This window comes from Amphibalanus amphitrite, unplaced genomic scaffold (assembly GCF_019059575.1).
Source record: "Amphibalanus amphitrite isolate SeventyFive unplaced genomic scaffold, NRLGWU_Aamphi_draft 001310F_arrow, whole genome shotgun sequence".
Classification (NCBI taxonomy): domain Eukaryota; kingdom Metazoa; phylum Arthropoda; class Thecostraca; order Balanomorpha; family Balanidae; genus Amphibalanus; species Amphibalanus amphitrite.
The window spans coordinates 138,579-151,549 of record NW_024882803.1 but is presented as its reverse complement, the minus strand read 5'-3'; the positions used below and the strand labels follow the sequence as shown (position 1 = coordinate 151,549).

Below are 12,971 nucleotides of genomic sequence, written 5' to 3'. Positions count from 1 at the left end.
AAAAAAATTACCTTTCACATTTTTAGATAATTATTTTTTTGGTAAAATGACGTCATGAATATTACAGTTCAAAATGAATTCCACTGCAAATATATTGTTAAATTTGGCTCTAATTTTAATTTTACTGACTATTTTAGTCAAAAATAAATTTGAGTTATTTTCTTTCAATGGTCAAAATTGCAATTTAGACTTAATGTTTCAGAAAACTTCCAAAAAAAGTTCAAGTTTAATGATGTCATATTGTGACAGCATTCGAACAAATCTTCATAGCTATTGTGTATTTAGTTCGCCTTACGTTACGTTGCAACCGTTGCAACCTACAACAATAATAATAATTAGCTATTTCGCGCTTGCTGGTGTAGACTTATTTGCTTTTGAGCTAAAATTTACTTTGAATTTTGATCAGACCGAGACAGTGTTTACAGTGTATGCAAAGTTGCGAAGTAATTGTGACTTAACAGTCTTGCGTGGATTTGTCATGGTGTATCTTCATTTCCCGACTAATTTAACTGAGGAGGAAATAGTTTTACAAAATAAATATGCAAAGCTCCGCAAAAAGGTAAATGAATGCTATAAATACATTGCGTGAAACAAGTTGAAGTATGGGGTGCTGCAGATATAGGTACTGTATTGTTATGCATATTTTTATATTTTGATAGATCAAGATATTCTGAATTTGGTGACACAATTTTGATGTGGTGGATGTCATCCAACTGACTTTAACTGGCTGTGGGTGCTCCAGCCTATTGTGAATATCCCTGTCAAGAGTCTCATATTGAGCACCAAAATGATTGGAGCCCTAACTTTCTTTCATCACCTATTAACTGAGCTATGGGACTGGTAGAATGTTTCCATTGTCAGAAAGACTGTTCCTTGCAGCTAGATCATAAAGGGGCTCTTCACATTTTGTTTATGTATCTCACCGGTCGTCATTTTCCCCCTAGAAAAAGGCATTGCAGGCACTGAAGGCCCCTCGCCAGGAACCGGAGCCGATTCACCCAGTGAAGCGGCCATCTGAAGCCAAAGATGCCAAGGAATATGCTAAAAAACTAATCCGGTCTGGGGCCATTCGATCCATCGAACGTCGTGATGATAACAAAGAGAAAACAACATTCAAACGCTCTAAGGTAAGTGCACTCTGCACAGTTTCGTGTAGTGGCAAATGCGTTTTAGCGTTTCATAGGCGATTTACGCATAGAAATCTCCTCACCCATTAAAGTCTCCTATATTTATGCAGCATCTTAGTGGTAGGTCAGTATCTAATAAATTTAGTCCCAATTTCTGCCTATCAGACCAGTCATCCACATTTCGTCGCCGTCTTTCACCGTTTCCACCGGCTATAATACCTTCCGGGCGTGTTGGTACTTCTGCGACACCTGGCTGTGGGACCGTAATCCGGAACACTTCTGTCAACCGTCTGTCAACCGTCGGGTACCGCTCGTCCTCAGGGCCTGGAGCGGAAGCTGTCGGGCTCGGACCGGGCGCTGAGCGGCTACCAGCCGTTCTCTGCCAGCCATCCGGAGGACGAGCCGCCGCCGCCGCCGCCCGCCGAGCGTGACAAGGAGTTCCGGCCCGGCAACAAGGTCAAGGTGGGCACCACGGTCTCGGGCACGCATCACCCCCGCTGATAGACTGTGTACGAGGTGTTTTGAACTGCCCCTAATTCCAGTGGTGTTGCGGCTCTTTAAATGGTTAAAAAAATTAATAGATGTTTAGGAATCATTGAGTGATTACTGCAGGTCGTTTACTGTCGATCACTATAATTTACAGGAAATTATATGCGAAAACTCGAATTATCGACATGTTTTTCGTTATTCTATCAACATCAGCTCTTAGTGTGCTTTAACGAGAACTTAGGTATAATTTTCCTATAATGCTTAGGCTGTTTATTGCGATCACAGTACCACAATCCCCTCAGCAGCTCAATCGCAGTCCCATCACCGCTCGCTCCGTTTTCAGACGCTGTACGACAGCTTCATCTCGGCTCGGGATAAGGAGGAGCGGTCGTCATCGCGAGACGTGGCCTCGGACAAACCGCGTCAGGGCAACACGGTGTACGTGCGCGGCTATGGCGTCACCGAGCAGCTGCTGCGGCGCTCCTTCCAGAAGTTCGGCGCCATCGTCAACATCAGCATGGAGATAGAGAAAAAGTGGGTAAAGGGAGAATTTTCGAGAGCTTAGTGGTGGTGTGAGTAGTGTTTGAGTTGTCTGGATTTTTCCTCAAAACTTCTGAGGCTTAAAGTAGTGGTGCAGTACGCGACTCAGTTCAGCTGCTCCTTTTATGTGTATACTCAGTTCTTGTTTTGTAGTATCTAATGAAAGTGGCGATAAATAACGGTGTCCGGCTGTGGTCTTGTCTCTCCATCGGTTAAATGATTCTATTTGGAACGGACTTGTGCGACATATCGCACTTAATGCTCGCTTGTCTTCCTTTTACCCCGCCGCTAACGCCACCTTCCGTCCGTTTCGTTCAGCTGCGGTTTCCTGACGTTCGACAAGATGGAGGCTGCGGAGCGCTCGATCGCCGCCATGAGCGGTACGACGGTGGACGGTGTGCAGCTACAGGTGTCGTACGCGCGCCGGCAGCCCAAGATCGAGCCCATCAACGATGCGTCCACGTCCAGCGCCTGGAGCACTATCGGTGAGCGATCGGGGACGCACACTGGGGCGTGGTGGATGGTGCGCCGTGCTGGGTAATGGGGTGGGCAATGCGGGGTTATGTAGTCATGGTGTACTATGATGTGCGAACCTCTCAGATGAGCACAGAGGCTGACACACAGTGGCACACCGTTCCGTCATTTTCCATCCTCAGGATATTCAAATTTCAAATCCTCCACGCCTCAAACCCCCGCCCCGGGCTGGACGGGCTACTTTATCCCACGCGGGATTGCCCGTAAGAGCACGCCGGTAGCCGGGTGCGGTGAGTGCTTGGAGGGCTGGTCGGCCAGTCCTCTGGACGAGCTCAGACTCGGCGATTCAGCAGGGTGCTCGCCCAGACCAATGTGTCCCCCTTATTCCTATTATCATTCCGGTCCTGAAATGGTCTCATCAGACCGAAAGGGCCGAACTGCCCCCCCCCCAAAAAAAAAAAAACAAAAAACAATGGCACACGTTGGGATCGGTACACACACACTTGAAAATTTCTGCATTCTTAGGTACTCCTTCTTTGGCTTGAGTGCCGCAATGTATTTTATAGGAAAAGTAAGAGCGGCACAATTGTAGTGAGGGGCTCGACTTAAACATATTTTGCCAAAGTATGCTTTCATCTTTGACCTAACAATGACAGATGGAGTGCCTAGCCTAGAAGACCAAGACGTTCCCGTCTGTGAAACAAGGCTTCCTCTGTCCGTCTAGCCTTGTCGACACTGAGCAGGAATCAGCCACTTCCGACCTGCCACCGCCCTCCTCAGCTTCCCCTGTTACCACGGCTCCCGGCTGTCGGCGCGCTCTGTAATTCAGATTGACCGGTGTCGGTGTGAACCGGACGAGCTGCGCCTCAGCGGCCGTGACCGTCAATGTAGGCGTGCCCAAACAGGCGCGGATACCGCCGGGGCAGACCGAGCTGCTGCGACATGTCCGGCCCTCTGAGCTCGGCAGCCTTCACATTCGGAGAACCTGATCAGCTGTGGACCGTCAGATGTGCCTTTGACGAAGGCTATGGTGGCGCGGTATCACTGCCACGGTATCACCCTGTGAATGTTGTAATAATCTAGGCTTTAGTGCCGCCTTATTTGTTGTCCCGTGGCGGGCTTGAACGTGGGGTAACGATCCGAAGTACAAAATTACGTACGTACAAATTAGAGATTAGGCAGAAGACATCCGGAGCCGACCCTGAAGCGACGGTCGGAGTCGGTGTCTGTGGACCGGGAGCGGAACTGTGACTGTATGTGACTCCGCGCGGCCCCGCCACTGATCAGCCACCAATTGCTGCGCTTGTGTCCGTCGCCCGGATGTTATCCGGATCAAACCAGACAACCGGCTGTGACACAGCAAGGCAGTGCCGAACGCGTGCCTTCAGCTTGGTTTTTCACCACATGCCGAGTTGTCCTGTTAATATTAGCGAGTGCTGTTAGGAAAGGCTTGCCGTCCGGTTGTGACTAAAATCGAATGAATTTGGAAGCGCTTTTGAGAAAACGATCTTACCTCGCTATATCTGCTACGGATCTGGTGTATACCAACACTCGGTCCTCCGCAAAAATGTCCCGGTATATAAAGCATCGTTTTTAAAGCCCCGGGCGACAACACATAATCATGTTTTACGATTTGATATCCTCTCGGATGCTTTTTTACGTTTTGCTTTCATATAGGGTGGCCAACGAGTAACGCCGCTGATATTTATAACATGATAACCGTGCCCCTGTTTCATCCGTGTGACTGTTGCCGCCCACGCCCCTCCCCTCATCCTCCCCCGGCATTCCTGGGCTCTGGTGGGGCCGGCCGATGTCGGCCCCACGTCTGGCCAACCTTATCACACGCCGCCGCCGACGGGAAGCCCTCTGCTGGCTGTGTGTTTGTAAACCTCCGACTGCCAGATTCACAGACTGGGGTCTGGAAAAAATGGGACCAACTAGCGCTCTGTTGGATGTGATGCCATGTTTTGATGGCCAGACTAATGGTACTTGACCAACAGTTGTCATTTAGTGGTCGTTTGTCTTCCAAGTGTTTGCATTTGTGACGTCGAAGCCAATTCATTTGTTGTTGTTATATTTCATAGTATGTTGAGACTATCCATCTTCGCAAGTTTTTGTCGTGTTTTTCATAGTCTCGCTCCAGCCGTTTGAGCATGGAATATTCCACTGTCCAGACCACGTGACCACATGTTGCCGGCCATTGTGGCGTCACGTGACGTGTTGTCACTGCCGGTACCCATGGTGTCACTTCCGTTGACGGACGGCGGCCAGCCACGGTCGATGCTGGTCGATTCGAACCCCTTCGAGCCGCCAGTGGACGCCCGCGCTTGTTTTGATTAGCTACCTCGGTCCAAACGCAAGTCCTCGTTGTATAGCGCCTGGACCGCCAGTTTAGGTATTGATCAGGACTGCGAGTTCGGACAGTGTTGACAGTTTGTTTTGCGCGTACGTTGAGTTTTTTTTTTTAGGAAGAAAATATGCGTCCATTTTATCGTGAGGCGCAGGCTCTGTTACAACTATACATACTATTTGTGTTGCAAGTGTATTTGTATCGTTTGTAGTTTTAATTATCTGGTAATATGCGCTCTGCCCAAATTGCATGCTCTGTTACTCTTGAATGGCGCAATTCCTAGCAAAGAATGTGAAACGACTTTTTGAGTCACCACGTATAGACAATCGACAGATAACTCATACTTAGCCCATCGGTACGCTACCAGTAATAACCAGCTTTCTATGCGTAGTACTGCTGGGCCAAGCACTCAGAATAACTTTGAACTTTGTGATGTCTCCATGTTTGCAGACATCATAAACTATCCCATTGCGTACGCTCAGACTGATGTTACCACACCGAGTCTGCCTGCACTGGAGTGTCAACTGCCTGTCAGTCACGTTCTGCCTCTGATTTCAGCGGCGAGCCACTCGCAGAAGGGTCTGCACAACAAGGACCAGCGGAACGTGGTCACCTACGACGACGCCTACTTCTGAGCGTCTGCCTCCGATCTCTGCGGCCGCCGTGATCTCCGTTCTCGGCGGAGAAGCCGTGTCACTCGCGCTGCTGTTCATAACAAGCCTACAAGCCTGCGGTGCGTTTTCCTCCTGCCTGAGTCTAGGCGTACTTCTGTAGCTGGCCGTGCCCAGTGTCGGCGGCAGCTACGAACTTCCTCCGACCTCGACCATCTATTGCTGACTAGTCCCGATCTCAGCGGTCGGCCGCCGTCTGCCCGGGCCTCAGTGAGGTCAGGCTGGGCTGCGGAGCCCCGACGGCACCGGATACTGACAGAGATGACGAGAGATAACCGTCTAAATGAGCAATGGTAATCGTGACATGGAGATGCGTAGTGTGCGCGTAACGGCGATCGAAGACAAATATGTTGTACTTTGTTGAATGGCCCGAGCGTCCAGTGCGGTATCCGGATCGACCAGGGCCGGAGTTCGTCAGTTATGAAGATACCTGATTAGTATCGTGGAACTGGATATGTTTGATTCTCTTTAGACCCTGGGGAGCGCTAGGCCAGGTTGTGTTGTGTGCGACACGGCAAGTGTGCCTGGCCGATTATCCCCGTGTCGGTGAGACGGCGGTGGAGATGGGCGTTACGGTGTAGTGTCGAACTCTGAATGGACTATGAACCTGTCTGTACGTAGACTGATTGTAATTAGTGCAGCGTGTGTTGCACCGGAAGGCGAGGGGACGGGTTGGGCCGATGTGTTAGCAGATGTGTCGGCTCATCCACCGACTATAGCTGCCGCAGCCTTGTGACCGGCGCCTGACAGAGAATGTTGAGCCGTGGCACACGGCGCTTGAGTAAGGACGGCCCTGAATCACCCGTGTCTCATCTATGATCGAATGTCAATACAGCTCAATGCCAAGGCCCTTTCTCGACGCCGCAGACGCGAAAAGGTCCATCAGAGTCAACTGTCTTGAACCGGCGGCACTCGGTTACCATGAGTTGTAATTCGTTTATCCACCGAAAATGTGACAGGCTATTTAGAAGCGAAGCATATTTCTTCCGAAAAGGTAGCATCGATAGTAATTCTGTACCTGAGTGTATGACTGTATGAGTTGGTCTCAGTTCTTTAGAGGCGTGTCCAGCGGCTCCTGGATTTCCTCGCCCTGCTGGGAGAGGTGTTTGAACACGCCCTTCGAACTCGGCTGCTAGGCGCTTTAGCGACACGTAGTAGTAGCGTTAGGCGGCACGGGCGGACATCGATAGCAGCGCCTCTATCGGTCACTAGGGAAAGCTGGGCTGTAGGCGACGAAACACCGGCTGAGTTGTCACAAGTTAAATAGGTTTATAGACATCCGTCTTGTGAAAAAGTTGAACTTTTGCCTTCAATATTTCTACAGGAAATTTTAGAAGTGCCTTCACATAGATTACAAAACCGTTTAAATTATTTTATTCACTTCAAGCCTTCCCTATTGTTCTTGATGATGCGGGAACTATTTCTAATTAGTGTTTCTAGCTTAGTAAAAGAACATATTGTGCAAACGATGAAAATAGCATAAATGGAAGATTTTAAATGCAATTTTCTGTAACAAATAATGGTAAATTCTCTACACATCAAGGAAAAGGTGCATGCTAACTGATAATTTGAAGTTCTTGGGGCCAGTTGGTTTCTTCTTTTCTTACGTCGCCCCAATGGCCGCGAATACACTTGTGATAACGCCTATCGGATGGTCTTAAAAAGAGGGTCAAAAAATCGTGACGAGATTACTTTGCTCCTTTTTAGATCACCTTAACCCGCGCCGTGCGGTTTAAGGTGATAGCCCTTTAAAACACGCCGGCCTGTGTTTTCCGTGTCGTGCTGGGGGGGGGGGGCGCATTCGATAGTCCTTTAACAGACCTTTCTGTATATTGTTCTCAGATTTGACCTCAGGTCAACGGTTTAGCCTCCAGAGGGCAAAAACTGTAAAAATAGACGTTTTCACGAAAAATGTTTTTCGGCAATACTTTTTGACTCAAGAAAGCCACGACATTACTTTTGGCAGCATCGCGTTCCTCTCGTCGAGACGCGTCGAATGAACTATTTGTTGGAGATTGAAAGGTCACTTGGAAAATTTGACCTCAGGTCAAGGCCATGAGTCATGTTGCATATCAGTCGATCCGTATCGTCGAGCTGAACGCATCTGACGTGTTTTCACCGCTCTAGCACGTCTCTATCAAAAGTAGTAACCAAAGAACTGCTGGTGGCCGTTCATGACCTTAGATGACCTCGGGGACACACAGAGGGGTCACAGATGCATTTTTCCGATTCAGTGTGTGAGTCATGTTTACCTATGAAACGATGTTTGAGAGCGTTTTGATCAACATTCGTCCAAAAGAGGCGCATTTCAATTTTCTCCCATTGACTTACGTATACCTAATGAAGAGGTCACAAAATTGACCTGACCTTTAGTTGCAGATATAAAAATCCGAGAGATACATTTTATACATACTGTTGCAGTGTTACTCATATCAGTCGCTGAGAGTTTCAAAGTGATCGTCCAGTCGGTGTAGCTCTAGCGAGCCTTTGAACCTTTTTCCTAGGTAAAGTCACCTGACGTAACCTGGCGACCTGACCTTGAACGACCTGGGTCTGCAATTTTCACAACATGTAGGGGAGACCCGAGAGGTATGGGCCCCTGGGAGGTATATTGGCCATCGCAGTTCGTTAGGCGCCACGGGCGGACATCGATAGCAGCGCCTCTGTCGGTCACTAGGGAAAGCTGGGCTGTAGGCATGACGAAATACCGGCTGAGTTGTCACACGTTGAATAGGTTTATAGCCATCCGTCTTGCGAAAAAGTTGAACTTTTGCCTTTAATATTTCTACAGACAATTTTAGAAGTGTCTTCACATGGATTACAAAACCGTTTAGATTATTGTATTCACTTCAAGCCTTCCCTATTGTTCTTGATGATGCGGGAACTATTTCTAATTAGCGTTTCTAGCTTAGTAAAAGAACATACTGTGCAAACTATGAAAAAAGCATAAATGGAAGATTTTAAATGCAATTTTCTCTAACAATTAATGGTAAATTCTCTACATATCAAGAAAAAGGTGCATGCTAACTGATCATTTAAAGTTCTTGTGGCCAGTTGTTTTCTTCTTTTCTTACGTCGCCCCAATGGCCGCGAATACACTTGTGATAACGCCTATCGTATAAAGAAGTGTTGCGTATTTTTGCATATTTATTTTTACACGCTCCCCCCAGCACAGCACGGGTTAAATGTCAGATCACCAGAGGTCAAGAAAGACCAAAGTTTGCCTACTTCGCCAATTTTCAACGAATCGGCAATCACTCCAGAATACACGGAGTCACAGCACCGCGAAAAAACGCATTATACGACCTTTTCAGCGATCTATCGGAAGAATGCTCTCAAATTTGACCTAGCCGCCGGCTTAGCCTGCAAAGAGCAAAGGCTGCCAACATTGACTTTTTGCGGGATAATTTTTCTCCCATAACCTTTGACTCAAAACTTGCACGAAATTAGGACTAGCATCGTGTTCTTCACCTCGTCGAGACGCATCTCATGAAGTATGGACCCTACTTTGACCTTAGAAGATCAACTTTAAAATTTGAGCTAGTGTCGAGGTGACGACCTGCCGGGAAAGGTCAGGTGAACAACGATACGGATCGATTCGATAGCAATCGATCCATATCGTTGATCTGAACACATCTAAGGTGTTTTAATCGCTGTAGCATGTCTCTATCAATTGTTAAAGCCGAAAAAAAACTGTTGGGGACTTTCGTGACCTGGGTTGACCTCAGGGGTACCTATACAATTTTATAATGGAGAGTTCGCAAAATTGACCGAACCTTAGGTCACCGACGCCAAAACCCTCGTTTTAGCTCCAGTTCGGGTCAGCTGGTAGTATGAGCCTCGAGCTGGACAGAGGCGAGCTACGTCTGTGTGACTTTGCGGGAAACATTGCAATTTGGAGGCTGCTGAAAATTTTAAACATACCCCCGAGTGACGGGGCTGTCAGCGCGCACTCAGTTGTGGGTCGATAGCTGGAAATGTCAATAGCCAACGTTTTTGTTATCGTCCTAGCCCCGGCCAGCCGTGCATCTTTTATGAGCCTTGCCTGCACTTTGGCTGTCCAGTGTCCAGCCGATAATGGCTACTTGTTGTTTGCAAGTAAACTTGATACGGTTAGTTGCGGCGCACATATACTATAGTTCGTTTTTTTTTTTCAAAAGGACGCTGGCTCAAAGTTCAATATCGAAGCTCTCACGTGAGTTTTGGCAGCTTCAGTGTCTGGCCAAGAATTTCTTACCGAAAAAATAATCGATTTCAAATTGTGCACGGTAAGTAGCTGGAAATTGTTTCTTAAAAATGAACATACTATGATGACGTCACTGGTGGCAGCAGGCATCCAAATGACCGTGCATTGGGACAAGTGTCAACGAATTTGGGTGGAACTTAGTTTTTCACTGTTGCCGAGCTTGTATAATCGAGTAAGCGGTTCCGTGCATGATAGTTATAAGTTACATTGCAATACATGTTCGACAGCATGACGTCACCACTGTTCTCATATCTGGTTCCAAAATGCACATATGGAAATTATCGGGAAGAAATCACATGTTAAAATTAGTCGACGTTCGATTTTCTCAGGTTCAGTTTTTGCTCGTTTTGCTCGCTAAAACACGTGCTTGTTCGAAAAACATACTTGGAGCCCGCCCCCGGTCAACAGACATGGTAGCCCAAATCTAGTCGGATATGAAAATTCTTCTAAATCCATAGACTTTAATGCTAAGTTGACTATATTTGAGAGGGTTTTATGAAGATACATGACCAGATACAGAAAAAAGCGAGATGCTATCTTGTAGAATAAATCGTCTACTATCTGCGACTTTTGAAGTGTTTTTCAATCTGAGGTACGGAAATCGTGTTCCCAAGAGACTGAAAGTAGCCATGCTTTACATTAGACCCAATGGCAAAAATTCGGAATTTGACGAAATAGGCCATTTTTACGTCTGATTTATGAAAATTCTAGACAAGATATATAAAAACCCGAGATGCTATCAGGAGGGAAATTTCATTGTCTATTACCGCTTTTTGAAGTGTTTTTCGATCTGAGACCGGCAAATCGTGTTCCCAAGAGACTGAAAGTAACCCTGTTCTACAGCAAGACAATGGCAGAATTTTAATATTTGATGAAAGATATCTTAGGTGATAAAAGCCTTACTACTAATTGCAATGCTTCATTGGAAAGCTCAACACTGGCACTATCATCGGTCTTTGCATTGCTATTTCACAGAACAACAAAAAATAACGTTTTGAAGCCTTTGAATATTGACTTACTTTTCATCGACGGGCTCGATCCCCATCACCACCAACAATTTTCCGGGAAGTCAGGATTTTGCAGATATTTAAGCCGAATTGCAGAGCTGTGTTAATAATACGGCACTTAAATACACATTTTAAGAAAACTGCTTTTTTCATAGCATGAGTTAGGTCTCAGAAACAGCAATATGTCAATATCATGAGGAAAAATAAGTGCAAATGATCGCGCAAGAGAGTATCCTTAGCTCCCTAGCAACCACCTAGCAACGTAAGGCAAAATAGTAAACAACTCCTGTTGATATCAGGTACTCAGCCTTGGAAGCACACTAGACGGTCAATATACTGGGCTTCATACTGAATTTTGCATACCAGAATGGATGTTTCCAACTAAAATTATTTTTTCGCGAAATTTACCTTTGTTGCCCTACTATTTTTCGCAAAACCGAGATAAACAAACTTCACAATATCAAAAATAATATTCTGATAATGAAAACCGCCATATAAAACAAGATAATTGCTGAGATCATGCCTACTAAACTTGGTCCTACCCTCTAATTCAATATACCCTGCTTGGAGCCAGCGTCCTTTTGAAAAAAAAAACGAACTATAGTACCTATTGCAAAACAGCATGCTTCAATTCCTTGACCTGCATCTCGCTTTGGTCGCCCCTTTTGGCCCACCAGCATTGGTTGGACCACCTTCGACAAACCCAACTCACCACACTCCATATTTTTGCAAAATTATCTGACTCAACTATCGCTCTACATATACTCGATCATTTCCACCCGGGGACGGTCACGCCTGTGTAAACTAACCAGCTCGCACGGCTGACGATCTGCGGCAGTTGTTCTCGCGGCCGTGTGGCGTGTCCCGGGTCCGACTGAGGCCGGCCGGGGCAGCGGCGTGAGCCTGTCCCCGCAGTCGCCGGCCAGCGGGCACAGCGTGCTGCGTGTGCGGTGACTCGGGACCATTGTGCGGCACCGCGGCCGGCAGGCGAAGCGCTCAGTCATGGGCCCGAAGAAGGTGGTCTCGTGCTGCAGCGGACATGAGGTAGGAGGGTCGCACAACTAGCGGACGTGTCCGTGGACTGTGGAGTACGTGTATGTGAGATATGCGTTGCTACGGCACCAGAGGAGCAGGTTAAACTGCGCCGGGAACATGTAACGGAAGTTAGCAGGGATTCAGCAGGGGTTCAGCAGGGATTCAGCAGGGATCGACGGCCCCTACGATTTCGCTGAATTTTGGTGGAGAGGTGCAGAATGGTGTCCTCTATCGAAAATCCTAGTGCCAAAATGCGGGGAATCCATCAGGGGAGGCCACAAATCCCAAAAAAAACAGTATGCCCTTAGGGCACAATCGACGAACTTTGAAAACCCTACTTCTAGCCGTCAAAACAGCTAAAAATGCACGTCATTCGAAAGAAGACAAAATTTTACGTACAACGGTACCAAATTTAGGGGGCTAGCGCCCCCCTGAACCGAACAAAACAGCTTCAAATATATGGGCCCGGGAGTATGCCCTCGGGGCATAAATAAACGTTTTCAACCATTTCAGGCCTATAACATCGACAAAATCCAGCAATATGCACATCATTGGAAAGAGCGTAATTTCCCAAACAAAAAACCCAAGTAACATTTTTCGATGGGGCCCACCTGGGGCCCACGGGACCCAATTGAAATTTGGGGCCCAATGGGGCGGCCCCTACGATTTTCTTCAAAATTTGCACAGACACTCTCCTGGGCCCCCTCTTCAATCTGGCTGAAGAAACCTACCGGGGAATCCAAAGGAAGGGGCCCAAAGAAGGCCCCAAAGAGGCCCTTTCTAAGTATTGCCCCTAATTTCGCGACCAACTACGGCAATATGCACATCATTGGAAAGAGCGTAATTTCCTAAACAAAAAACCCAAGTAACATTTTTCGATGGGGCCCACCTGGGGCCCACGGTACCCAATTGAAATTTGGGGCCCAATGGGGCGGCCCCTACGATTTTCTTCAAAATCTTCACAGACACTCTCCTGGGCCCCCTCTTCAATCTGGCTGAAGAAACCTACCGGGGAATCCAAAGGAAGGGGCC

General features: G+C 47.3%; 2 protein-coding genes across 4 annotated transcripts in view; both read left to right on the top strand.

Annotated features, from left to right (window-relative positions):
• The first annotated feature begins 17 nt into the window (after window positions 1-17).
• Window positions 18-6,498, top strand: LOC122372054 (negative elongation factor E-like). Of its 2 annotated transcripts, none has more exons than XM_043348906.1 (6): window positions 18-559; window positions 945-1,127; window positions 1,449-1,589; window positions 1,960-2,150; window positions 2,475-2,641; window positions 5,539-6,498. In XM_043348906.1, the coding sequence occupies exons 1-6, from the start codon at window positions 74-76 to the stop codon at window positions 5,613-5,615; spliced, it is 1,245 nt and encodes a 414-aa protein (XP_043204841.1). In that variant the 5' UTR covers window positions 18-73; the 3' UTR covers window positions 5,616-6,498. The 2 variants fall into 2 exon arrangements, with proteins under 2 accessions (XP_043204841.1, XP_043204843.1); XM_043348908.1 differs by having other exon boundaries at window positions 28-559; window positions 1,449-1,583.
• Window positions 6,499-11,723: 5,225 nt separating this feature from the next.
• The window catches only part of LOC122372058 (sodium- and chloride-dependent GABA transporter 1-like), a 44,162-nt gene continuing 42,914 nt past the window's right edge, over window positions 11,724-12,971 (top strand). The window contains exon 1 of one of the 2 annotated variants that reach the window (XM_043348914.1): window positions 11,724-11,948. In XM_043348914.1, the coding sequence (XP_043204849.1) occupies window positions 11,907-11,948 (42 nt within the window). In that variant the 5' untranslated portion in view covers window positions 11,724-11,906. The remainder of the gene's footprint in view (window positions 11,949-12,971) is intronic. The other variant, XM_043348915.1, reaches the window with a different exon arrangement.